This window comes from Macrotis lagotis, chromosome 2, assembly GCF_037893015.1.
Source record: "Macrotis lagotis isolate mMagLag1 chromosome 2, bilby.v1.9.chrom.fasta, whole genome shotgun sequence".
Classification (NCBI taxonomy): domain Eukaryota; kingdom Metazoa; phylum Chordata; class Mammalia; order Peramelemorphia; family Peramelidae; genus Macrotis; species Macrotis lagotis.
Genome location: NC_133659.1, coordinates 243185998 through 243212287, shown reverse-complemented (window position 1 = coordinate 243212287; position 26290 = coordinate 243185998). Strand labels below are relative to the sequence as shown.

The 26290-nt window shown below is 44.0% G+C and overlaps 3 protein-coding genes across 5 annotated transcripts in view; 1 reads left to right on the top strand and 2 right to left on the bottom strand.

Moving 5' to 3' along the window:
* Positions 1 to 10418: 10418 nt before the first annotated feature.
* Positions 10419 to 13927, top strand: SLC25A35 (solute carrier family 25 member 35). The gene is made up of 5 exons (XM_074225577.1): positions 10419 to 10988; positions 11859 to 11924; positions 12622 to 12774; positions 12997 to 13131; positions 13295 to 13927. Exons 1-5 carry the CDS (start codon positions 10614 to 10616, stop codon positions 13466 to 13468), a joined length of 903 nt encoding a protein of 300 aa, XP_074081678.1. The 5' UTR covers positions 10419 to 10613; the 3' UTR covers positions 13469 to 13927.
* Positions 13894 to 15394, bottom strand: RANGRF (RAN guanine nucleotide release factor). The gene is made up of 6 exons (XM_074225576.1): positions 15257 to 15394; positions 15031 to 15115; positions 14828 to 14944; positions 14565 to 14721; positions 14290 to 14375; positions 13894 to 14171 (listed from the first exon to the last, which is right to left on the bottom strand). The coding sequence occupies exons 2-6, from the start codon at positions 15105 to 15107 to the stop codon at positions 14039 to 14041; spliced, it is 570 nt and encodes a 189-aa protein (XP_074081677.1). The 5' UTR covers positions 15108 to 15115; positions 15257 to 15394; the 3' UTR covers positions 13894 to 14038.
* Positions 15395 to 21764: 6370 nt separating this feature from the next.
* The window catches only part of PFAS (phosphoribosylformylglycinamidine synthase), a 29678-nt gene continuing 25152 nt past the window's right edge, over positions 21765 to 26290 (bottom strand). For 2 of the 3 annotated variants that reach the window (XM_074225573.1, XM_074225574.1), the window contains exons 27-28: positions 24301 to 24621; positions 21767 to 23763 (exon numbers count right to left, since the gene is read on the bottom strand). In XM_074225573.1, coding sequence (XP_074081674.1) covers positions 23441 to 23763; positions 24301 to 24621 — 644 coding nt within the window. In that variant the 3' untranslated portion in view covers positions 21767 to 23440. Of the gene's footprint in view, positions 23764 to 24300; positions 24622 to 26290 lie in introns of all 3 variants that reach the window. The other variant, XM_074225575.1, reaches the window with a different exon arrangement.

Here is a 26290-nt window from a genome sequence, read left to right as displayed (position 1 = left end):
TCTGCTACTCTTTCTTTAATTTTGGTGAGGCAAAATTTTTGGTGACTTGTCTAAGGTCACACAGATAGTAAGATATCAAATGCATGAGGCTGGATTTGATCTCAGGTCCTCCTGATTCCAGGATCAGTGCTCTATTTATTACACCACCTAGTTGCCCTATTCAACTCTATTTTTATTTGATTCCTTGACCTCCTATTTTTTAATCAACCATTCTTCAAAGAATCCCTCCCTTACCCAGCCTTCTATAATACCCTTCCTATTAATCAACCCAATTTCTAGATCCCCATTAATCTATACACCTTTGTATATACTCTCTCATTCTATTCCCTTATGCTCTCACTCTTACCTTCCCTATCCCTTCTTAATTTCTTTCTGAATTTAGAAATCTTTCATAGCCCTATGTATATACTGTATCTCCCCATGTATAAGATGCACCTTAATTTTGAAGCCCAAAATTTGAAAAAATGTATTACAATAAAGTTATTGGACTCAAATTTTATTCATCATAAAATTCATACAACTCCTCATCACTGTCACAACTCCCATCCATTAGCTCATCCTCATCTGTGTTTGATGATGAATCACTGTCTTAGGAGAGGCTTTGACTGCTCTCCTACCTGTGCTCTGGTCTTTGGTTGACCACAAGCTCTCCCTGTACAAGTCTTGTGCATGGACACAGGCTTAGTCCATTCCGTTTCATGAACCTAAAGCACCAATTGTGTCCTCTTTTGAAATCAGTCAATTCTTTTTCATCAACAATTCTTGCCTCAAGCTGGAACCATCTTTCTGGACAAAAGAATTCCAATTGCCCTTTCCTCTTCCATCCATCTCTTTAATCCCCTCTCTAAATCAGGCCATTTTGCTGACTTGCCTCTCATGGCCTTCTTCTGTTGTTGAGTTTTCAGGAGGGTTTCTTCTTCTTGTAGCCAATCTCAGATTGTTTCTCAGTTGGAGGAGGACCAAACTTAGGTTCAGCAGCACAATTTCCATTCACTTTTGCAAACTGGATCACTTTTAACTTGAATTCAGCACTGTATGAAAATCTTTTTTGAGCCATTTCTGAGCAAAACGTGACAAAATGTAAGCTAATATACCAGTAATGAATGTGAAACAATGAGCATAAAGACAATAAGCACAAAAATGGGAAATGCAAACAAAAAATCTACAACCACTATAAAAGACACTCCCAGTTTTTAGACCCCAAATTTTTCAAAAAAGGGTGTGTCTTATACATGGGGAAATACATTGTCTGTGTGTGTGTGTGTGTGTGTGTGTGTGTGTGTATGTGTGTGTAGTGTGTGTGTGTGTGTAGCTATATATATGTTATTCCCTCTATAACCCATTCCTGATGAGAATAGGTTTCCAGAACTACTAACTTTCTTTCCCTAATTCTTCTGTATCAATTCTTCTCACACCTCATTTGTATAAGATGGTAACTTTTTATCTTTACCTAGACCATTTTACTTTTAAGAATCCCAACCTACTCAGTTCCACCCCATCTTGCCTTCTAATTACTCCATCACTAATTAACAATCTTGGATACATATAGATATAATCTTTCCACATAAAGATAGTAAATAATTTGTCTTTATTGAGTCCCTCATAATTAATCTTTGATGTTTTCCTTATATTTCTTTTGGTTCTCATATGTCAAGTTTTCTATTAAGTTTAGGTCTTTTTGCAACAAAATTCTGAAAGTCTGGCAATTTTTCAGATGTCCATTTTTTTTATGCTTAACTTTGCTGGATATGATAATTTCTGCCACAACTCCAGTTTTTTTGTTCTTTGACATGTTATGTTCCAAGACCTGGTGGTCTGCTGCTAGGTCTTGTATAATTCTAATTGTGCTTCTCCCAGATTTGAATTGTTTTTTTCTGTTGCTTTTAATATTTTTTCCTTAACCTGGAGATTTTGGAATTTAGCTTTGATATTTCTGTCAGTTTTCCTTCTAGGATCCCTTTCGGGTAGTCTTGGTAAATTTTTTTCCATTTTTTCCTTTCCCTCTTGTTCTAAAACTTCAGGACAATTTTCTTTAATTATGTCCTATATAATTGAATCAAGATTCTTTTTTTAATCATAGTTTTTGAGTAGTGCAATTATTCTTATGTTTTCTTTTCTTGATTTCTTCTCCAAATCTGCTATTTTTCTTATGTGTTGTTTTGCCTTCTCTTTTTTGTTTTTTTGTATTTCTTCATCTCTTGTAACTTCATTGACTTCCCCTTGCTCCAATCTAATTTTCTTTTTTCTTTTTTTTTTAGGTTTTTGCAAGGCAAACGGGGTGAAGTGGCTTGCCCAAGGCCACACAGCTAGGTAATTATTAAGTGTCTGAGACTGGATTTGAACCCAGGTACTCCTGACTCCAGGGCTAGTGCTTTATCCACCATGCCACCTAGCCGCCCCTCCACTCTGATTTTCAAAGAATCATTTTCTTCCTTGAGATTCTGGATCTTGGGGTGGCTAGGTGGTGCAGTGGATAGAGCACTGACCCTGGAGTCAGGAGTACCTGAGTTCAAATCCGGTCTCAGACACTTGATAATTACCTAGCTGTATGGCCTTGGGCAAGCCACTTAACCCCATTGCCTTGAAAAAATCTAAAAAAAAAAATTCTGGATCTCCTTTTCCAAGTTGGTTTACTTTCTTTTCATAATTTTCTTTTATTTCTTGAATTGTACTTATTTTCAGTTTTAGTTTTTTCTTAATCTCTCTTGATTTTCAAAATATGTCTTGAGTTCTATATTCTTTTTAAGAAGATAACCACTTAATGCTACTATTTTGTATAGGAGAGAGACTTTTTTTTTTTGCTTCAGTATCTTCTTCTGAAGATTTCTATTCCCATAGAAACTGTCTATGTTTGGGTTCTTTCTCCTTAGCCTGCTTATAAAAAAAAAAAGGAAAAAAATTAGCAGAGTTTTCTTAAATTCAGCTCTAGCCCTCAATGTGAGGGGTAGTGTCTCTGACCTCAGGAACTTTGTCTGGCCCAATCTGTGCACTCTTTACCCTCCAAGCCACAGCTGGAGTCTCTCAACACACTGTACTGGAAATTATCTTATTTCCTGAGGACCCTCTAGTGGCTATAGCCTTCAGTTCTCCCCTCCGGCCTAGGAACAAAACCAAGAAAATATTTCTCCTGTAAGTGTGGACAGCCAGTTGTCTAGTGCCACTGCTTCTGCACTGAGTGCTTGTTTCCTCCTATCTCAGACTGCATCACAGATTAGGCAGATTTTCTCTCCTCCCCCACTCAAACATAGTCTCCCTACATTGTCTGAGAGGTGAAAATTCTTATGGTTGAGATACCTCCCAACCCAATTGCTCCTAGGGCTTACCTCTGGTTATTCCAGGGAGCTAACCTGCGAGTGATAGCACTTCACTCAGCCAGCCCAACTTCAGTACAGGATCTTCCTTCAGATCTTCTCTTGTTGTCCCAGATGGAATACTAGATCTTCTCCAGTTGTTCCAGAAGAAACTCTGTCTGCCATAATTTTTTTGCTGCTCAATTTTCATGCTGAGGTGTTTTTTTTTAACTTGGTGGAGGAAAAATCTGGAGAGCTTTGAATTTTCTAACCTACTCTGCCATCTTCTCAGAAATGGGTTGGGTTTTTTTAACATTTAATTTTTATTTTTCTTAATTATGTGAAAAAGAACATTTTTAACATTCATTTTTAAAAAATTTGAGTTTCAAATTTTCTTCCTCTCTCCTTCTGTTCCCTCTCCTTGAGAAGTACTATGACAATGTTCAAGTTTTTCTGCCACCTCTGGTTGCCACAAACTAAAGATGACTTTTATATTTTTAAAAGGTTGAAATTTTTTTAAAGAATAACACTTTCAGGGGCAGTAGTGCAGTGGATAAAGCACCAGCCTTGAAGTCAGGAGTACCTGGGTTCAAATCTGACCTCAGACACTTAATAATTACCTAGCCGTGTGGCCTTGTGGCCTTGGGCAAACCACTTAACCCCATTGCCTTGAAAAATCTTAAAAAAAAAAGAATAACATTTTGACTGCGTGGTCTTAGGCAAGCCACTTAACCCCATTTGTCTTGCAACCCCCCCCCCCAAAAAATAACATTTTCTGACTCATCAAAATTATATAAAATTCAAATTTCAAGGTCCATAAATAAAATTATATTGGAACATCATTGTGCTTGTTCATTTTTTTTTTTGGTTTTGGTTTGTGGCTTGTCCAAGTTCACACAGCTAGCCAACTATTAAGTGTCTGAGTTCAAATTTGAACTCAGGACCTCCTGACCCCAGGTCAGTGCTCCAGCCACTGCACAACATTAACTGGTACAGCTTGTTTATTTAAGGCTGATTTCATGCTACAACAGAGACCACAGGCAGCATATTCATCCCTTCTCATGCTTTAAAGAGGAAGGAAAGAGCTTTTTGGAAGCAAAGATTAGGGAAGGATTGGGGGGGGGGTTGAACCTTAATCTCATTGGAATTGGCTCAAAGAGGAAATAACATACACACTAAGTTGGGTATAGACATTAATCTTACCATACAGGAAAATGGGAGGAAAGGGGAGAGAGTGCTGATAGAAGGCAGATTGGTGGAGGTAAAAGTAAAATCAAAACACTTTTGAGAATGAATAGGGCAAAAGACGGGAAAGAGAAGGATAAATAGAGAGAAAACATGATAGAGTTAAATATAATAATCATAACTATGAAAAAATTTACATCAGGTTTCTCTGAAAAAGACCTCATTTCTCAATTATAGAGAACAATCATATTTATAAAGATGAGCCATTCCTCAATTGATAAATGATCAAAGGATATGAACAGGCAATTTTCTGATAAAGCAATCAAAGCTATGTAGACTACTATGAAAAAGTACTCTAAATCACTACGGATTACAGAAATGCAAATTAAAACAACTTTGAGCTATCACAACACCCCTAATAGATTGCTTAATATAAGAAAAAAATGAAAATTACAAATGTTTGAGGGGATGTGGGGAAAATTGAGACACTATTACACTGTTGCTGATCCAACCATTCTGTAGAGCAAAGGGCTATAAAGCTGAGTACACCCTTTGATCCATACTTGTACTAAGCCTGTATCCCAAAGAGATAAGAAAAGAAAAAAGAAAACGACCTATAAGTACAATAATATTTATAGCAGCTCTTTTAGTGTGGCAAAGAATTGGAAACTGAGGTGATGTTCATCAATTGAGGAATTACTGGACAAATTATTGTATATGATTGTGATGACATACCAATTGTGCAATAAAAAATGATGACTGAGATGCTCTCAGAAATTTTTTAATGCAAAGAAAACAGAAGTGAAGGAAGTTAAGAAGAGTTTTGAACAGAACGGTTTTGAAAGTAATGTGTAGAATTCATCTTATATTAATGGAGATTCATTGTTTCATTAAAAAAAATCTTTTTATGTTCTATGTGAATAGAATGCTTTTGGGGGGGGGTGTTCACAATGAAAATATAAAAAAGACAGATGATAAAATTCTTAAATAATCCAGAAATTAACATTTTTTCCTGCCATAGCTGTGGACCTGCAAGTTACACTCATCTCCTAAATAAGTTAAATAATTTTAACAAACATCCTTTTACAAAATTCTCATAAGTTATTACCTGTCTTTGTACTTGTTTATCTTAGCTTTCATCCTTGTTCTACAAGTCATTTTCAAGGTAGGCACCATACCAAGGTTTGGACTCCAGGACCTCTGGATTGCTTGCCCTCAGGTAGTAACTAAAATCTCCAGATGCTCAGAGAGCTCTGGGAAGACTCCCTGTCTGAAGACCACGTCTATCTCCCCTAGTTTCAACCCAAGACCTGTGGATGGTGTTCCAAAGGGTGAACCAAGCTTGGTCTCTGTATTGGATCTTGTGATTAATTATTTTCCCTTGCTACAAGAAAGACCTCAATCTGGAGCAGATGGTAAATGATTATGACAAAAGGGATCATTAAATGTATTTTTAAATTTTTTTTAAAGGATCTGAGTAGAGGGTCTCTAAACTCTAATCTAATCTAAACTCTAATCAGCATTTCCTTGATCTGCCAGTTTAGTAACCCTGTTTTATTAAACGTCACCATTAACCCTGACTGTTCACTCTCCCAACAAACCCCTTATCCAATTAGCTGACATTTTGCTAGGAAAAAAAATCAACACAGGTTCCAGGAAGTTAAGACTTGCCCAAGGTCATAAACCTTTATTCCTTTTTTTTTTACTAGAACATAGGATAGTTACTTCTTAAATTTTTCTTTGTCTGAATTTGTGTCAGTTTCATGCTCCAACTCTCATCTCTCTAATTCATTCTTCAAACAGTTGCCAAATTGATATTCCCAAAGCACCAGGCTCAATCTGCCATTTCCCTACTCAAATATTAACAACTCCCTATTGCCTCTAAAATAAAAGCCTTTAAAAACTAGTTCAAGCCTGCCTTTCCAGACTTATATCCCCTTTTATACTCCATTTCAGCCAAACTAAACTTCTGGCTGTTTCTCATACATTTGTAACCTATTTTTTGGAATTCTTCCAGAAGGCCTGAACATGGTACAAGAGGAGGGGCATGTCACAGGGCTATCTGATGGTGAGCAGTCTCTTTTTTGACATTCTCTAAACTAAACTCTTCTGGAATTTCAGACTTGACCTGAAGACAGGATTCCTGACACTAATCTTGGAAAGGAGTTTCTGAGGATGTGAGAAAGTTAAACACAGGGGCTGCTAGGTGGTGCAGTGGATAGAGCACGGGTCCTGGAGTCAGGAGTACCTGAGTTCAAATACGGCCTCAGACACTTAATAATTACTTAGCTGTGTGGCCTTGTGTAAGCCACTGAAGCTTGCAAAAACTTAAAAAAAAAAGTTAAACACAGAGAAACAAGTAGATTGGAGGATAAAGTAAACACCTGGGAAATGAGGACAATTCATATGTTCTGGACAAATTTTGCCCAAAGAAGTGTGCAATAAAAAGGTGCTAGACTTCAGTCCAATTGGGGTTGAAGTCTAGTGCCTCTTCTATTATCTTTAGGACACCCTTCTATCTTTCCAGCCATCTTTGATAAACCTTCTTTGTCCAGCACTGGCCTCCCTGCTGTTCACTCTGACTAGGCCTTTGATCTCTAGACTCCGGTGCTTCTTCCCTCCCTCCCCAAGCAACCCACCCCACCAAGTCTGGAATTCTTTTCCTCTCCATATCTGCCTCTCAGCCCCCTTCTAATTCCTAGCTAAAAATCTCACCTTCTAACATGGAGCCTTTTCTCAATTTCCTCTAATTTTGGTGCCTTTCCTCTGTGCTTGTTTCCTATATATCCTGAATTCATCTTGTTTGCAATGAAGTCTTGATTATACCTCGAGGGCAGGGACTATATTTGCCTTTCTTTGTATCCCCAGCACTTAGCAACATACAAATGGCCTGGTTAATAGGACTCATCCTATTAATAAATATTTTCTAAAATGCTGTAAAGACTCTGAGAGATTTAGGAATTCTGATCATCATAGTGACCAATCATGCTCCTGAGGACTCATGATGAAAAGTGCTTCTCGTCTCCTGATAGGTCATTGATTCAGAGTGCAGATTAAAGTACTTTGGGGAGGAGGGAAGCAGGGGAGTGGCCAGTCCTAGGAGTTGTTTTGCTTGAAAAGATGTGTTTATAACCTAGGTTTTGTTTTGCTTACGGTCTCTCTGGGGTGGGGAGGGGGGAGAGGAAGTAAGAGGGAGAGATCTTCATTTGAAAAATAAAATTGAATTAAAAAAAATGCTTGTTGATTTGACCTCTTCCCTTTCTATCTCTGAGAGATCAAATGTATCCATCATGCTAGTCTTTCCCTCATCCTAACTTCCTCTATTTCCTTCTGGGATTGGGAAGATTTGCCTTATTTTTAAAAGTATACTATGAAAAAAAGCTTAATATGTTTCTTGAACCAGGAAATGATAAGCTGGTGATAAAACTGCTGAGCTATGTGTATTCTATTTAGTGTTTATAATTTGTGAAGGGAGAAAGCAAGATTGCTCCTTAGTCTAACAATAAGAAAAACTTTATTAAGTGGAAGCTGATATCTTAAAGTGGACTACCTTTCTAACGATAGTCTGAGATAATTTATAATATCTAGACAAGTGGAGGAGGGTATTGACCATTGATTAATAATTCAATATTCATATAGGTCTAAATAGTGAGATGGTGAGGACAGCAAGCAGCCATGGGAACAAACTAAGCAGTTTTACTTTCGATTTTTCTCTTGAGGGTAAGTTACTTGGAAAGGGAAAAACACACCGCTGTAGGAGAGTTTCTAGAAAAGTACCTCATACAAGAGGGCAGGGGAAGCAGGTTTTAAGAGCATGCTTAGTAAGTCAACTTGCCCAATGGATGACTGACAATTCAGCCTGCCTTCTTTCTACATCTGCCTTGATGCCTAAATCCTGTATTCTTTTGCACTGATAGTCTCAGGTTAAGAACACCTCTGCCTCTTGGAGTCCCTAATTTCCCTTCAAAGTACAGCCTAAGAAGCAGCTATGTGGTGCAGTGGATAGAGCACCAGCCCTGGAGTCAGGAGCATCTGAGTTCAAATCCGACCTCAGACACTTAATAATTACCTAACTGTGTGGCCCTGGGCAAGTGCATCCTAGCTTTGGTGCTATGTCCTAATTGGAGGCCTTTTTAGTGGTTTCTTCTCTCATCCATGAAATCTGCATTTACTATACAATTTTGCTACCCCTAATATATTCTTCTTCCTTAAGGATGTTTTTTCTCTCAACTTATTCAATTTTGATCAATCCATATCATGGAAACAATGTAATGATGATCAGATTTCCTTCTGTTGGGGGGGAGGGGGGAGGGAAAGGAGAAAATGATAAAATTCAAAACTTTACAAATGATAGGAAGAAACTACTATTGTATATAATCGGGAAACAAAGTATTCATATAATAAAAAAAGAAATCTGCATTTACATCTTGGTGAGCAGAGGTTTCTCTCCTTGGATCCTTTGAGGTCATGGACCAGTTTATGAGCTCGGTACTATTATTTCCCCTATTTTACAATAGAGGAAGTGTAGTCAGGCAGGGATTAAGTGATTTATTTCTCACTTGGGATTTACTAACCTGGGATTTCTCTGACTGACTTCTCTAGCTTGACCTAGGGAGCTCATTATTGGGATAACCTCATCCCGATAGATCTCATCCACCTTAGTGGATCCCTATCGTCTGCCTCTGCCTGAACTTCCAAACCCCCATTTAAAGAGCTCTATTCACGTCCTCGCTTCTCAGCTGCCTTTGGGGGTTCTCTGCCTAGAGGGCAGGGACGAGCCCTCCGGGGTGTTTGCTCCTTTGGGGGTTCTCTGACTAGAGGGCAGGGACGAGCCCTTCTGTGTGTTTGCTCCTTTGGGGGTTCTCTGACTAGAGGGCAGGGACGAGCCCTCCGGGGTGTTTGCTCCTTTGGGGGTTCTCTGACTAGAGGGCAGGGACGAGCCCTCCGGGGTGCCTGGCACATTGCTGGCCTTCATATCCTATTGAGTTTCCTGAGTGGCTGAGTCGACCTGCCCAAGACCACAGGGCGAGGCCGGGCGTGATGCTGGACTCGGGAGGCCCCGACTCCAAGTCCAGCTGCGCCGCCTAGCTACCCCGGCTCAGCAAGTCGCCCACACGGCAATGGAGGGATGTGTGAATGAATGAATGAATGGACGCGTGAATGAATTCATAAGTGAATGCGTGAGTAAATGAATGAATGAATGAATGAGTTTCCCCTTTCCTTAAAGCAGCACCTCTTCCTTCTAGCGGTCGGGGGCCGGTTACGGAACCGGCGGCGTGGCCCGCCGACTGCGTCTGCCGAGTGGGAGCGGGAGAGCGGCCCGAGCCCCTGCACTCTCCTCGGGACCCGCGCCGGCAGAAGGCCCGGCCCTTGCCCCCTCCCCCTCCCCCTCCCCCTCCCGCTGCTCTTCCGGGGGGCCGCGCCTGCGCGGCTCCGGCCGGCCCTCCCCGGGGAGCAGTGCCCCGCCCCCAGGCCGGAGGGCGCCCCCGGGCGGCGGCCGGCCGCGGCGCCGGGAGAGTTAACCGCGCTGCCGTTTCCCCGCCCCCCGCTCCCCCGCTCCCGGGGGCCGGGCCGCGGCCGGCCTCTGCCATTGGCCGCGGAGCCGGCACCGCACTGATTGGCCCGGCGCTCCCGGGGCGGCGCCGGGCCCCGCCGCCAGGCACAGCTCCGAGCCGCGGCGCTCCCAGCGCGGGCCGAGCCGCCCCCGCCAGCTGCCCCTGGCCCGGGACGCGAGCCTGAGGACTCCGCTGGACCCCGGGGGCCGCGGCTGATGTCGGAGCGGCCCGTCCCCGCCGCGCCTCGGGCAGACGGCTAAGCTCCCCGCGGGCTGCGGACCTTCGGGGGCCTCCCCTGCCTTGGGCCCCGGAGCCGCACGGACTCCGCTCCCCTCTGCGTTCCCGCACGCCTTCTCGGACGCCCTGCTGACTGGGCTGCCCGAGGCGCTTAGCCCCGGCGCCACCGCGCCCGCGGATCTCCCAACGCCCAGACTCCCCGACCCCCCGACTTCCCTTCCGACCCTCCGAACTCGAACCTCCTGACATCCACCGCACGTCCTCCACCCCCAGCCCCTCACACTCCTTCAGCCAGCAGCTGCCCCTGGTCCACTTGTGGTCCGGCTCCTCCAGCCTGCCCGGAGCCATGGACTTCCTGCTGAGCGGCCTGGCCGCCTGTGGAGCCTGTGTGTTCACCAACCCCTTGGAGGTGGTCAAAACTCGAATGCAGTTGCAGGGCGAGCTCCAGGCACCAGGCTCTTACCGGAGACACTACCGAAATGTCTTCCACGCCTTCTTCACCATTGGGCAAGTGGACGGGTTGGCCGCCCTACAGAAGGGCCTGACCCCTGCCTTGGTATACCAGTTCTTAATGAATGGGATAAGGCTGGGGACCTATGGGCTGGCCGAAGCTGGGGGTCATCTGGTGGACTCCAGTGGGAACCACAGCCCTGCTCGGAGTGCCGCCGCCGGGGCCCTCGCTGGAGTCATGGGTGCCTACATAGGGAGCCCCATCTACATGGTAAGGATTGACCAGCTGAGAGAGGTCTTGTCCACTAGACCGAGCGTCCATTAAAGGCTTCGTAAGGTCCAGGAAGATCATGAAAGTGATCAAAAACTATCTAAAGCCAGGCCTTTACAATGAAAAGGCACAAAAAGTTCCCAGGAGAAGATGTAGGGAGACCTTAGAGAAGGCAGAGAAGAAGAACATAACTATTTCTGCAGGTGCTTCAAAATGTTGATTAATTAAAATGGTTTGGGCTGGAATTGGGGAACAGCAAGGGAAAAAACTAGAATAACTCTTTGGGGTGTGAAGTTCTAGAAGGCCTCTTAAGGCCTCAGGGTTGGGAAAAATACTTTCAAAAGTGGTTGGAGATAATCAAGGATCTTCTAAAGAGACAAATCTGCTGATTTTCCGTTAAGTAAAGGATTTCTTGGGAAAGAGGAAATTTGCATTTGGTCCCTGAGTTGAGGATAACTCTTCGGTGTTGAGTACAGCATCCAGGAGGCAAACTATAAACATTACCTACCACAAGGAGCCTATAAACTTAGTTGGCTAGAGAAGCTAGACACCTAGGTCCCTTATGGTCTGGATACTTGGGTTTCACCTAACTTGATGTCTTCCCTGGACCTTAGCAAATTTATGTAGTGATTATATTACCCATTCCAAAGGGAGCAGGGAGGTATAGAAGAAATGTGCTATCTATTTAGTGCTAGGAGGTCTTCTGGGACTGAAGCCAAGGAACACAGAGTCCCATGACCAATTTATTTTGTGGGAACAATAATTATCAGATTAAAAGATTTGCTTCCTTAGCTAAGCACCTGGGTTCCTGAAGAAATGGGGGGAGGGTACCTGGGTCTTGGGAAAGTGATACCACCCCCTTTTCCCCAGGTGAAGACACACCTGCAGGCACAATCAGCCTCTGAGATTGCAGTCGGGCATCAATATAAGCATCAGGTGAGGGAATCACCACCCACCCCCAGTGCCCCTGTCCATTCTCTCTCTCTCTCTCTTTTTTTTTTTTTTTTTTTTTAGGATTTTGCAAGGCAAATGGGGTTAAGTGGCTTGCCCAAGGCCACACAGCTAGGTAATTATTAAGTGTCTGAGACCAGATTTGAACCCAGGTACTCCTGACTCCAAGACCGGTGCTTTATCCACTACACCACCTAGCCACCCCATGTCCATTCTCTTTCACTGGACTTTTCCCTTTCCTGCACCTCCAGTTCCTGGCCCTTCCTTCTAATGTACAGGAACTGCATTTCCTTATCATACTTCCAATTCTTCTTGCTTTCCCCATTGACTTGTTTTACACACACACACACACACACACACACACACACAGCATCCTCTCTCCCTGACTCCCATCACATTTCCTGACCCTAGTCCTTTTTCTTCTCCCCTGAGAGTTGAGGGCTTAGGGGAGGGAGAGCAGTCACCATGAAAACTGAAAAGTCTCTGGGTCCCCCTAGGGCTTGTTACTCTGGCAATTAACCTCCCAGAAGACTGGAAAGGACAACTTAAAAATGTCCAAGGTCACTTGTGTTGAAAAGTGTTTGTAAACCCTAAAAGCGGAAATGTATTAGCAGGCCTTGGAAGTTGTTCTGGAACTGAACAATCCTCTTTCCCTCTCCTCCCCCCTCCCTTTCCTTCACAGGGCATGTACCAAGCACTTTCTGTGATTGGAAGAAAGCAGGGCCTAGGGGGTTTATGGAGAGGGGCATTGGGAGGCCTCCCTCGTGTTATGGTCGGCTCCTCCACTCAACTCTGCACCTTCTCATCCATCAAAGATCTTGTGACCCAGTGGGAGGTACCACTTGGTGGGGATTGGGCAGGGTAATTTGGGACTGGGAGGAGGGGCCCACTAGTTCACCCTCAACTGCTGAGGGACATCACTAATTTGACCCTGGCATCAGGGAGATGCAACCCCCCCCAAAAAAAGATGAAACTAGGGGGAAAGGGAGGGAACTGGGTTGCTCTTACACAACAGCTTTTTATCTATTCCCCTTACCCCCATCTCCCACTGCTTCAGGTATTTCCGCCACAGAGTTGGAAGCTCGCTCTGGTTGCTGCAATGGTGAGTAGCCTGGCTGTTGTCCTCGCCATGACGCCCTTCGATGTAGTCAGTACCAGGCTCTACAACCAACCCACAGATGCCCATGGCAAGGTGAGGGGAGGGGTTCAGGTTTGGGGAAGCAGAATTATAGTATAACAGAGTCTTATGGGGGTGGGGACTAGTCAAGGAGGTGGGCAGACAGGAAGAGGGAGGGTCCTTGGTTGGGATGAAAGAAGTCCATAAAGTAACACTTTCCCATGTCTACCCTACCCAGGGTCTGATGTACCGAGGACTACCAGATGCACTCATGCAAACAGTTCGGACAGAGGGCATTTGGGGCATGTACAAGGGAATGGGCGCTTCCTACTTTCGTCTTGGCCCCCATACCATCCTTTCACTCTTCTTCTGGGACCAGCTTCGGTTTCTTTACCAGAAACACAATCAGTGACCCCCTCCCAAATTCAGATTTTTCCTCCACACACTCCATTTGGGAAGGGTTGCCCCACTGCCTCTCTCCACCTTGATTTGAGATTTCCTGAACCCTTCCATACTTATAAGTCTTGATAATTGATGCTCATTCATCCCCCTCCCTTTTTCTCAGGGTTGAATCACTATATGGGGTACTCCCATCCTGCCATCACTCCTGCCATCATACAGAGTTTAAAATCTCTCACCCTTACTCTCAGGGTTTTATCAATCAAAGGGGATATTTTCTCCTTCCCTAGACTGCTAGCATCCAGTTCCCATGCGCAGCTTTAAACCTCATCCCCCCAAACCAATAGGAATTGGAGGGACCATTCTTCACTCCAGCCTCTAGATTCAAATTGTATAAACAGCTTCTTTCCCTTCTCCCTCCATCAAAAGTCACAGAGATTGTATTGGTATAAAGCAAGTTTATTTCTGCAAAGGAGGTGCTTTATGTCTGTATATGGAGCAGGGACTTAAGGGAAATCCCAACCATCCATCCCATGCTTCCGTGAGAGTTCCAGACGTTCAGACACCAGCAGCAGAAGGCAATTCAGGATCTTTCCCGGGGGCCAAAGATGCTGGGGTCAACCAGAGTCAGGGAAGTCACTAGTCTTTCAAAGTCAACCAGGGTCCAGGGCGGGAGGCATTGGGCTTCGGGGTCTTCTGCTGGCCTACACCCAGACCTATACAGGAGATGACAGGGGTCTTCCTCCACCGGCCACCTCCTCCCAGCCCTCGGCTCCTCCCCAACCCCTTCCCAGGGACCCCGTCACGTAGCCCAGCGCCACCCCACGGCATTACGTGGGCTCGTTGAAGGTTATCAGGAGGTCAGTGCCATATTGGGGCAATCGGAAGAGGGCCAGGTGTAAGATCACATCCTTTTCGTTCTGAGGAGGGCAGGAGCACAGGTCGGATTAGTGTGCATGGGTCAGGGCTGGGGAGGACCCCGAGGCCACCACTTGCCCCGCTCGGGCGCCTCTGCCCGCCCTTCCACCACCACCCGCCTCCGGCGGGGTCCTCTCCGCCCGGGCTGCCCCCCTCGCCCGCCTCCCCGCAGGCTTCTCCCGGGCTTTCACCTCCTCCTCCTCCTCTTTGGGCAAACGCTGCCGCCCGCAAAGGACCCAGGCGTCCCGGCAGCCCCCGAGGGCCAGGGTCTGGGGCGAGACGGGCTCCACGGCCTCCACCAGCTCACACCCCGACGCCTGCACCCCTCCCAGAGCCTCGAAGTGGTACCTGCAGGGGGAGGGGAGCAGCCCATTGCCACGCCTCCCTGCCGCGGGACTCGTCTCCCCTCCCCATTGGCCAGCGGGACGCCCCGCCCCCGGCCCGCCCCGCTCACCGCGCCGCGGCTTCTCCCTGCACTTGCGCCTGCAGCTCCAGGAGTTCCACGATGAGACTCTGCTCCGTCCCGCGGTGGCAGAAAACCTCCTGATTGTCCGGGACCGGCCGGAAATCACTGCGGGGCGGAGGCGGGGCTGAGCGCGCCATCCCCGACCCCCTCCCCCGGCGCCCACCCCCACCGGACCGGCCGTGACCTCTGACCTCACGTCCAGAGCCCCCGGGGGGAGGGTGATGGAGAACGCTCCCCCGAACAGCGGATGGTTTCGTTTGGGCTCCATAGACGGGTCTGTGAGGGGGCAGCGAGGAAAGGGAAAAGTGATGGCGCGGAGGAGTGCCGCCTGACCCTGCCCTGCCCGGCCCGGCCGAGAAAGCGGGGCGGAGGCACTGGGCACGTGGAGCTCCCCCCGCCCCCTCCTCCTTCCCTTACCTAGTTCTTCCTTGTAGTTTGGTTCCGGGGGCCCTTTAAGGTCTGACCCCTCCCCCGACCGCGCCACCCAATGGGCGCCGGTGAGTCTTCGGGGGGCGTCCCCCTTTTCCGGCGGGCTAAATTCAATTGCCTAGAGGATGGAGGCGGCAGTAGGGTTAAATAGCCAGGCCGGCGACCAATGGGAGGGCAGGAGGCGGCTCCGGGTTTGTGACGCAAGCGGCAGGCAGCCACTCCCGGCCGGCCCCTCCCCTTCCCGAGGCTGCCTGGGCGCGGCGGAGTGTCGCGGGGATCCGTTAATCTCCGGGGCTGGCCCTCGGACTAGGGAAACCCTGGGGCCCGGGGCCCGGGGCCCGGCCCTCCCCAGCGCGCCAAGCGGCACGCCCCGGCCTCGCCCCGGGAGCCCGGGACAGGCCCCGCAGGCCGGGGCAGCCTAGGCAGATCCGGGGCCCTCACACCCCGAGCCCCTCCCCAGGTCCTCCAGCCCTACCCGCGGCTGGAAGGAAAGGAGCCCGCCTAGGCAAAACGGGCTGCGGAATTTGGAGGACCCGGCTTTGAATTCTGGGTCTGCCGTCTGTCATAGCCCCAGGTCTGGCCTACTTAGGAAGACTCCAGTCCTTTCTGTGCCATCTGTGTAAGTAGCCCTGGACAAGGAAGGACCGTCCTTCCCCAGGATTGAGGTGTGTTTTTTTATAGTCAAGTTTCTAGGACCCCCTTTAAAGCTTTCATCTTATAATTGCACTTGAATCGAGGGCGCTAGGGACAAACCCATCTCTGCCATTTACCATTTGTATGGTAGGGTTTCTCAGTCTTCTCCCCGACTTTATTAGGGGATGGAGTCATGTTCCACCTCCCTCATTTTACAGATGAGGAAACCAAGGCTCAAAGGAATGAAATGGCTTGGCCAGGGACACTTGAAGCCAAGTCTACCTAGTTCCAAGTCCAGCACTCTGTCCATTCCCCATTCACTCAAAAATCCTAGACTTAGTTACGAATATTATTAGAAATTTTTTTTCTTATATGAAGGTAAAACCCGCCTTTCTGCAACTTCTCCATATTACTCCTACATTATTAAATCCTATTTCCTCCTTTTTTAGGGTGTTTGAGTTGAGACAGGAATTATATCTCAGTAACCTCCACCTCCACTAAATCTCTTCCAAATTCCCCAGGGGTTTACATCTTACTCTGCCCAAGAGATGGTTTCCCCTTCCTTCCTTAGAATCCCACATTCTACAACTCTCTGGCTCTTAACTTGTTGACTTCCCTAGTTTCCCATCTCTTCTTGGGGTTCAGAAATGTCCTGCTTCTGTCAGAATTGGAATAAAATAATTATGCTAAACTGCAGACCAGGTTTGAAAATTGTATCACCCTTCCCACAGGGTCTCCTACTTCTAGTACACCCCCCATCCTCTGGGGATTGTGAGGCTTAATATAATCCATGTAATTACCACAAAATAACTTTGATTTACACATGATGGAAATCTAAGCTAAAATCACGATGTTACAGTATCCTTAAGGACTATGCCAAGTAAACACAAGCCTCTCCCATATCTTGACTTCATATCTAGTTTCCTAGGATGAGGAATTGAGGCTTCTCTAAGAGTACCTGTGCACAGTACGGATTGCACTAGTTTAGCTGGAGCTCTTTGGGGAAAAAACTTGACAAAATTAGACCTGTGAAGCAAATTTTGATGGTGATTTTTCAGGACTGAAGACTTGGAGGAAGGAGAGCCTGTTCAAGGCCCATGTTCCATATCCTCTCTTCTAATCTAAGAAATCTAAACTTTATAGGAGAGAAGGAGGGAAAGACAAAAGAAAGGATTTAGACAAAGCTGAAAACACAAAGAAAAGGATGAATGATGACAAGTCATCTTTCCTCTTCAGCTTTCCCCCCATCAAACCAGCACCTAAAAAGGGATGAGAATCAACTGTGGATCTCAATTTGAGAGTACTCATGTTGTTTCAAAGCAGCTTTTATTAAAGTGTAAAATCATCTTTTAGTAAATGTCCACAATGCTCATTGTACCATACTGTAAGGAACACAAAACCCATATAATCCTTATTCTTCAAAAGCCATTCTACCTAATGAGAGCACATTCATAAATTCATTTCAATTCAATGTAACACTAAGCCCTAACTCAGATCTGGCAATAGTACTCATAGATATATGTTTTTAAATAAGTAATCCAAAGCAAAAGTCTCAAAATGACGACATATCTGCTATGCACATGTGGGAATGCCTTCCCACTGCATCACACCAGCAATGGGATACAGAATATATAATGAACAGGAAACAAGCACATAATGAACAGATGGAAAGTGATACCTGTGGTTGTGTGACCAGGTCATTTACATGGCAGGTATTTACTAGAATGCCAGTACTTTGTGATGATGCTATCACACTAATTTAGACAAGGTAGGAAACAGTACATAGGACAGACTTAACAGTAAACCTTGCAGCTTGTTAGGTGAGAAAGATTGAATTAGAATTTTACTACTTGAGGGGCAGCTAGGTGGCACAGTGGATAGAGCACCAGCCCTGGAGTCAGGAGGACCTGAGTTAAAATCCGGCCTCAGACACTTAGTATGTGGCCTTGGGCAAGCCACTTAACCCTATTGCCTTGCAGAAACTAAAAAAAAAATTTAAAAATAAAATAGAATTTCACTACTTGATGAACCAGAAAAAAAGAATCCTCTTGTCTTGAAAAGGACCACAGAAGGAAACAAAAGGGGGGGTCATTATGCTGGATGCCTCTAAGTTTATTCTTACACATATCTAAAGTAGTTCTAAAGTGTATTAAAGTTCTCAGCAAACTTGTTGAGCAAGGCTATTGAAGAGGAGCAATCATTTAAGAAGAGCTATATTCTTCCATTGGAGACCCTTTCCTAGAGTCATTTCTTAGAAGGGGACAAGAAAAAGTCACAGCTGTCCAATGATAGTAGCCAATCCGATACTAATTAAAATGGAAAGAAAAAATTGGAAATGGAATATTGTGTGATTATAATGACCAAGTTTGACCCTTACTGTAAAGCATTACTGTAAAGCATTTTGTAAGCAACTACGTGACAAGATCTGTCCCAAGACTGATACAAAAGGAGGCAAAAAAAAACAACCCAACCCAGTTTCTGCTCTCAAAGAAGTTAAAATTTAGTGAGACAACATACAAACAAGAGATAGATCAATATATACATGTATATATAGCTACAGTTATATAAAATATATGTGTGGGGGCAACTGGGTGGTGCAGTGGATAGTGCACTAGCCCTGGAGACAGGACCTCAATTCAAATTTAGTCTCAGACACTTAAAAGTTGCCTAGTTGCGTGACCTTAGGCAAGTCACTTAACCCCCCATTGCCTTAAATAAAATTTAAAAAATGTATGACATGTATGACAAATAGGAGATAACATTGGAAAGAGGATGTGATGTAGAGGATAACAGGTTTTGAAGGAGCTTAAAAGGCAAATAGGATCATCCCTACTGAAAGTTTGTTGATATAGTCAAACATGCATAGTCAAACACGCTTTAGGAAGATTACTGACAACTGAGTGCAGGATGAACTGGAGTAGGGAGACACTTGAATGGAAATTAAACTGGCAGGTAATATTAGAGTAGTTCTGGTGTGAAGTGATGAGGGCCAGTTACACCAGTATAATGGTTGTGTTGGGAGAGTAGGGGGTATATACAAGAGATATAAAAGCATGGACAAGACACAGCAACAGATTGAATGTTGGCAGTGTTGGGGGTGAGAGTGAGATGACACCAAAGTTGTGATCAGGGTAACAGATAATAATGGTATTCTCATTAGTAATAAGGAAGTGAAGACATTTCCATGATGTGAGTTTTGTAATGTTGAATTTAAATATCATGTTAGAGATGGCCAATAAGCAGTTAGAAAAGTGGGTCCAGGAATCATTTGCCATTAAGAGATAACTGAATCCACAGAAGAGAGGATCCAGGACATAACTGGGAGACACAGTTCATAGTTAGCAAGTATGACCTAGATGAAAATAAGATTGAAAGCTGTTAGATGAGTAAGATGACCAGGAGAGGGGGCAGCTAGGTGGCGCAGTGGCCCTGGAGTCAGGAATACCTGAGTTCAAATCTGACCTCAGACACTTAATTACCTAGCTGTTTGGCCTTGGGCAAGCCACTTAACCCCATTTGCCTTGCAAAAAACCCAAAATAAAAAAAAAAACAATCTTAGCCTTTGCTCTTATTACAATAATAGCTCTGTTAAATATCCTTAACCAAAATGAAAATTTTTCAAAATATTCCCAAATATACCATTGATTTTCCTTTTCCTGATATTATCTGACTCACATTCCTTTCTGTAAGCTAGGCCTTAAAACTGTAATTATCCTAAGAATTTCCCCATTATTCTTCTTACCTAAATATCCCTTCTAAAAATTAAAGAAACTTAATTCCTATCTTAAGATGTAGCTGTTAGCAGATATCAGAGCCACACACCTAATACACCTAATCTCTCTGGCTATTAGATCCAATTTACCTAAAATTTATTTTTCTGTTTTGCTTAGTATCCATAAAGATCCAGGACAAATGGAAATTCCCTTATAGGTACTGAATATCAGTGTCCAGGCAGAGGTCATATGGGTAGTCAAATGTCTTAGACCAGATTTATTCTTCCAGGAGAGACATTATCCAAATGTCATTCTGGGGAAATCAAGTCAAAAGGGTCCAACCTCAGGCCATACTGAGAAGCTGCCCCTTTGGCTATACATCCCTGTCACCTCACATCTTGGCTTCTTTTACTGCAGGAACATGACATTTACCAAGTAGCATTTCCTTTTGCTGACTGTTCTGTTATCTGATATAAAAAGAACATTGATTAAAACTCCTGTGATCTAAAATAGTTGGTTTACCTAATTACATTTCCAAGTGAATCCACTTCACAATTTAGATAGGGGGGGTCACAATCAATCTGCTCCCTTCCTTACACATATATATCTACTCTTAGTGTCCCTGACATCAGAATACATTGCAAAAGCAGTCAAGTTCTCCAAATATCTGGAGTATTCCTTGAGAGATTTTAGCTGTAAAGGCAGGGCCATTGTCTGACCTGATTACTAGCAGGTCAAATCAGGGAGGGGCTCATTCAGAATTTTTTTTTTAACATTTTATTTGTTGGGGTGGCTAGGTGGCGCAGTGGATAAAGCACCAGCCCTGGAGTCAGGAGTACTTGGGTTCAAATCCAGTCTCAGACACTTAATAATTACCTTGGAACCTGACAGGAGGGATAGTCAGCAAAATGAGTTGAGTCAACAGGTGGGTAAAGGCAGGAGCAGGATGACTGTCAGCTGCTTGGATTTATTTTTATAGTTTCAGAATCATGTATGTTTCAAGCAAGCAAGCAAGCTGAGATCATTTCCTTGGTTACAAGAGTGTACCATTTTCATCATCAATCATATAGTTCATATGGCTACAAGTTTTAATCATGTGATTACAAGTTTAAGTAATAATCATAGTTAATTGATTTATCCCTACTCAGACTATGATGACCTTAACTTCTCTGTTACCTTATTTATTACTACATTGTATAATTGTTAATTCATTTAAAGTTATTAAGTAATTAAGCAAACGGGGTTAAGTGGCTTGCCTAAGGCCACACAGCTAGGTAATTATTGTCTGAGACCATATTTGAACCCAGGTACTCCTGACTCCAGGGCTGGTGCTTTATCCACTGTGAGTCTGCATATTTGTACATATGTAAATATAAAGACACACACCTGTACTTGAGACAATCTTGGATTTTGGAATGGGAGTCAAGCACCCTGACTAGGAAAATATAGGTTTCTGTATTCCTTAGTATAAAACATCATCAAAAGAGGATTACCAGATTGGTTAATATGGCAGAAAAGGGAAATAAACATTGGAGGGAATGTGGAAAAATTGAAACACTAAAACACTCTTGGTGGAGTTGTAAGCTGATATAACCATTCTGGAGAACAATTTGGAACTATGCCTACTCTAAAACTCTACCTAGCCTTTAAAACAAGCAATACATTACTAGATCTGTTTCCTAAAGAGATCAAAGGAAAAAGGTCTATTTGTACAAAAATATAGCACTTTTTTTTACGGTGACAAAGAACTGGAAATTGAAGGGATGCCCATCAACCAAGGGAATGGTTGAACAAGTTATGGTATGTGAACAAAATGGAATACTATTCTATGAGAAATAATGAATGGTTGAACTTTAGAAAAGCCTAGAAAGGCTTGAATGAACTGATGCCGAGTGAAATGAACAGAACCAAGAGAATATTGTACACATTAATAGCAATATTGTGAGATGATGGACTATATTATGACCCAGTTCTCAGCAGGTCAGCGATCAAGGTCATCCATATCCAGAGAAAGAAAACTATGGAATCTGAATGCAAATCAAAAGCTTGCAAAAGGATGAATGATGAACTTTACATGTAACTGGCAAAAAAAATTATTTTTTTTAAATTTATTTTTTATTCTCATTTTTTACAAATGCTTTTTTTTACATTAATAAAATATTCTTGTTTACAAGTAAACAAAATACCCCTCCCCCCATGAATATAGATAGACTTGCTTGGGCGAAAAAAGGGGATGGCAAAAAAAAATTTAAAAAAAAACCAGCAACTCACTATGTGAAGTTCAATTATGATGGACTTAGCTCCTCTCAACAATTCAGCTTTCAAGGGCAATTTTTTTTGTTTCCAAGGTCACACAGTAATAAGAGTTCAGGATCACATTTGAACTCCGGTCCTCCTGACTCCAGGGCCAGGTGCTCTATTCATAGCACCACTTAGCTGTCCCAATCAGGAATGATTTTACAAGACTTATGATAGAAAAACGCCATCTACATCCAGAGAAAAACTATGGAGTCTGAATGCAGAAAAAAGCATACGATGTTCACTTTTTGTTTTTTTTCTTCCCCATGGTTTTTTTTTTTGCCCCTGCTAAAATATAATTCCTCTTTCACAATATGACTAATATGTAAATGTTAAACACAATCGAAAAAATACAACCTAGGGTGGCTAGGTGGCACAGTGGATAGAGCACCGGCCCTGGAGTCAGGAGTACCTGAATTCAAATCCAGCCTTAGGAATTTAATTAATTACCTAGCTGTTTGGCCTTGGTCAAGCCACTTAACCCCATAGCCTTGCAAAAAAACCTATAACAAAAACGAAAACCTAAAAAAACCTAGAAGTATACAACCTGTATCAGATATTTCGCTGCCATGGGGAAGGGAAGATGGCATCTACTTATTAGATAAATGCAAATTAAAGCATCTCTGAGGTACCACCTCACACCTCTTGGACTAGCCAATATGACCAGAAAGGACAATGATCAATGTGGGATGTGGGAAATCTGGGAAACTAATACATTGTTAGTGGAGCTGTAAACACATCTAACCTTTCTGGAGACCAATTTGGAATTACACCCAAAGGGTAACAAAAATGTGCATACCCTTTGATCCAGCAATACCACTACTGGTCTATACCCTGAAGGGATGATGAAAAAGGGTAAAAACTTGGACGAAAATATTCATAGCAGCCCTGTTTGTGGTGGCAAAGAATTGGAAATTAAGCAAATGTCTATCAATTGGGAAATGGCTTAATAAACTATGGTATATTTATGTTATGGAACACTATTGTTCTATTAGAAACCAGGAGGGATGGGAATTCAGGGAAGCCTAGAAGGATTTGCATGAACTGATGCTGAATGAGGTGAGCAGAACCAGAAAAACACTGTATACCCTAACAGCAACATGGGGGTAATGATCAACTTTAATGGACTTGTTCATTCCATCAGTTACAATAATCAGGCACAATTGGGGGGGGGGGGTAATCTGTGATGAAGAATAGGATCTGTATCCAGAAAAAATTGTGGAGTTTGAACAAAGACCAAAGACTATTACCTTTCATTTTAAAAAAACAAAAACCATTATCTTACTATATAATTTTGCTATCTCTTATACTTTATTTTTCTTAAGGATATGCTTTCTCATCACATTCAATTTAGATCATTGTGTACCATAGAAACAATGTAAAGATTAACATTGTTTTCTGTGGGGGATGAGGGTAGCAAGATTAGGGGGGGAACTGTAAAATTCAAATTAAATAAAATTTTTTATAAAAAATAAAATAACAATAAGGAAATGTCAGAGGGGATGATTTCAGAAAAAACTGAGAAGACCTATATGAACTGATGCAAGTGGCCTTCTTGGCACCAGCGTCGGGCATTGGTGAAAAGTTGGAGCCAAGGTGAAGTGGATAGATTGTCAAATGGGGGAGGTCTCCATGCCCACTGCCAGGGTCGCACAGCTCTCTCAGGATGGGGCATGAGTGCCAGATGGCGGCCATCCTGGGAACAGACACCAGCCACACCACCTGGAGAGCCATTAGGATTCAAAGGGTAGCGTTCAGTAGGATTCCCATCATCATCCACCCAATAGAGTGGGATCAAGCCCTTTGCTTCCAGTTGAGCCTGCAGTGCAGGGGATGAGAAAGCCATATAACCTGTGGAAACCAGGAGGCAACCATCAATACAAAGATCTATCATCCACTGATCCCCTTGCTCTAAAACCAACTGCCCTATCTTGGAAGCTGCATGCTTTTGTGTTCTGAAAAGTGCATTGTCATCCTGGTAACTCCTTTCCAAGCCTAGTCCTTTACATTCCAGTAGCACTGATTCTGGCCTCACTTTCTCATTTCTTTCCCAGGACTACCATCTTTTGCCTCCCCCCCTTTTAAAAACTGTTTTGAATTTCACAAATCCCCCCCCATCTTCTCCCTTTCTTAATACTAATAAGCCTTTCTACCACACTTATCTTCCCACTGACGCTTAACTTCTCCTTTCCCTTTTCTGCCTCTCCCATTCATATCCTGTGACTATCCTTTTGTCTTTCCTGATATTCCCTCCTAGATCTCCCTTTTCTACCAGTCCTAATCCTTACTTCCTGAAATCTCATCCATCCTAATATCTTCACTCTCTCCATATTCATCATAACCTTTTATAACCTAGCCTATGGACCACTCACTTCTGGTTACTTTTACCTTCTCCATGGGCACTCCATACTGGTAGTATTCCACCCTCCATTCCTCTCAGCATCACGGCTGGGCCAGGCCCCACACGCACTGTAGCCCATCTTGACTCATATCGACCAGAAATGTTAGACCGAAGGAGAAGGCCAGGCTGGGTGGGGGAAGTGATAGGGGTAGAGTCCTCATCCTCATTAGGGTCTCTCCCAACCCAGCCAAGCAGAGCTAATAACTGACAGCCATTACACACTCCCAGGCTAAACGTATCTGTTCGGCTACGAAAGCGTTGCAACTCTGTACTTGCATGGACATTGAATGTCACAGCTGCTGCCCAGCCTGAGGAGGGAGGAAAAAGATAAGCATTAGGGAAAGGAGATGGAAACTTTGCATAAAGATATATTGATGGTTACTATTTGTCAAGCATGTAGTAAAGAAACAATTTTTCAATCTTAATTTTATCTTTCAAGCATATTTAAAGATAGAAAAGGTAGTTTTCAACAATCATCCTTTCGCAAGTTCCACATTTCTCCACCACCTGCCCTTCCCATCCCTTCCCCATGGCAGCAAACAACCTGATAGATTTTACATGTAAAATTGTGTTTAGAGCAGAGCCAAGGTGGTAGCATGAAGGCAGGAAATCCCAGAAACTTGTTTCCCAAAAAACTCCAAAAGCTGTCAAATTATGACTCAAGCCAAAATTTAGAGGGGGCAGAACCCACAGAAAGACTGAGTGATACAATTTCCCAGTCCAAGACAACTTAGAAGTTCCATGGAAAACGTTTCACCAGGATTGGGGTTTGGAAAAACCTGCTACAAGGGCAGCTGCAACCAGGCCAAGTACCTAGATCCCTGGGGGTACCTGGGTCTGAGGCAGAGGGGGCAGTTTCCAGACCTCCTGGCCCAGGGATCACCAGGAACAGTTTGAAGGGGTGGTGAGAAAACTCTGCCACACCTGGGAATCAGGGAAGCCAGCCTGCACCTCCAGAATGCAGCCCACAGATGGTAAGGGGGTTGGAGGAGACTACAGAGGTCTCTCTGCTCTCCCTGGGGCAAGACTCTGCTGTTTGCTGTTTTCCCACACTCAGATCAAGGTCACAGTCTGAGCTCCCATACTGCCATAGAGAAAGAGACCCTTCCTTACAGCTCCAGGGCAGAGGGGAGGGCCTCTGGTCATCCACATCCCAAAGCACAGGCAAGAGAGCGGCCTCTCATAAGATCATGGAGGAATTAAGGTCCCTGAGGGTTATCCCCAAGTTTCCCAAAACCTTAAAAGGGTGGTAAATCAGTCATAGGCTGAGGAAATGAACCATCAAACTCTCTGAGGAAAACAAATCCTTCAGACAAAGAATAGAATTCAGGGAGATTGATGAATTTACCAGAAATCAGGAATCAATACTTCAAAACCAAAAAAATGAAAAATTAGAAAATGTGAAATATCTCATTGAATAAACAACTGATATGGAAAACAGACTTAGGAAAGATAATTTAAAAATTATTGGAATACCTGAAAGTCATGATCAGGAAAAGAGCCTTGACATCATTTTCAAAGAATTACTACAGGAAAATTGCCCTGATATTCTAGAAGCAGAAGGCAAAATAGAAATGGAGAGAATCCACCGATCCCCCCAAGAAAGAGATCCCAAAAAACCAACCCCTAGGAATATTATAGCCAAGTTCCAGAACTCCCAAGTCAAAGAGAAAATATTACAAGCAGCCAGAAGGACACAGTTCAAATATCGTGGAGCTGCAGTCAGGATCACACAGGACTTAGCAGCAGCTACATTGGAAGCTCGTAGGGCTTGGAATACAATATACTGGAAGGCAAAAGAGCTTAGAATGCAACCGAGAATGAACTACCCAGCAAGGGCTGAATGTCCTCTTCCAGGGAAAGAGATGGATTTTCAATGAACCAGGGGAATTTCAAATGTGCCTTTTGGAATGGCCAGAGCTGAACAGAAGGTTTGATCTTCAGATAAAGGACTCAGGTGAAGCATGGAGATTGGAG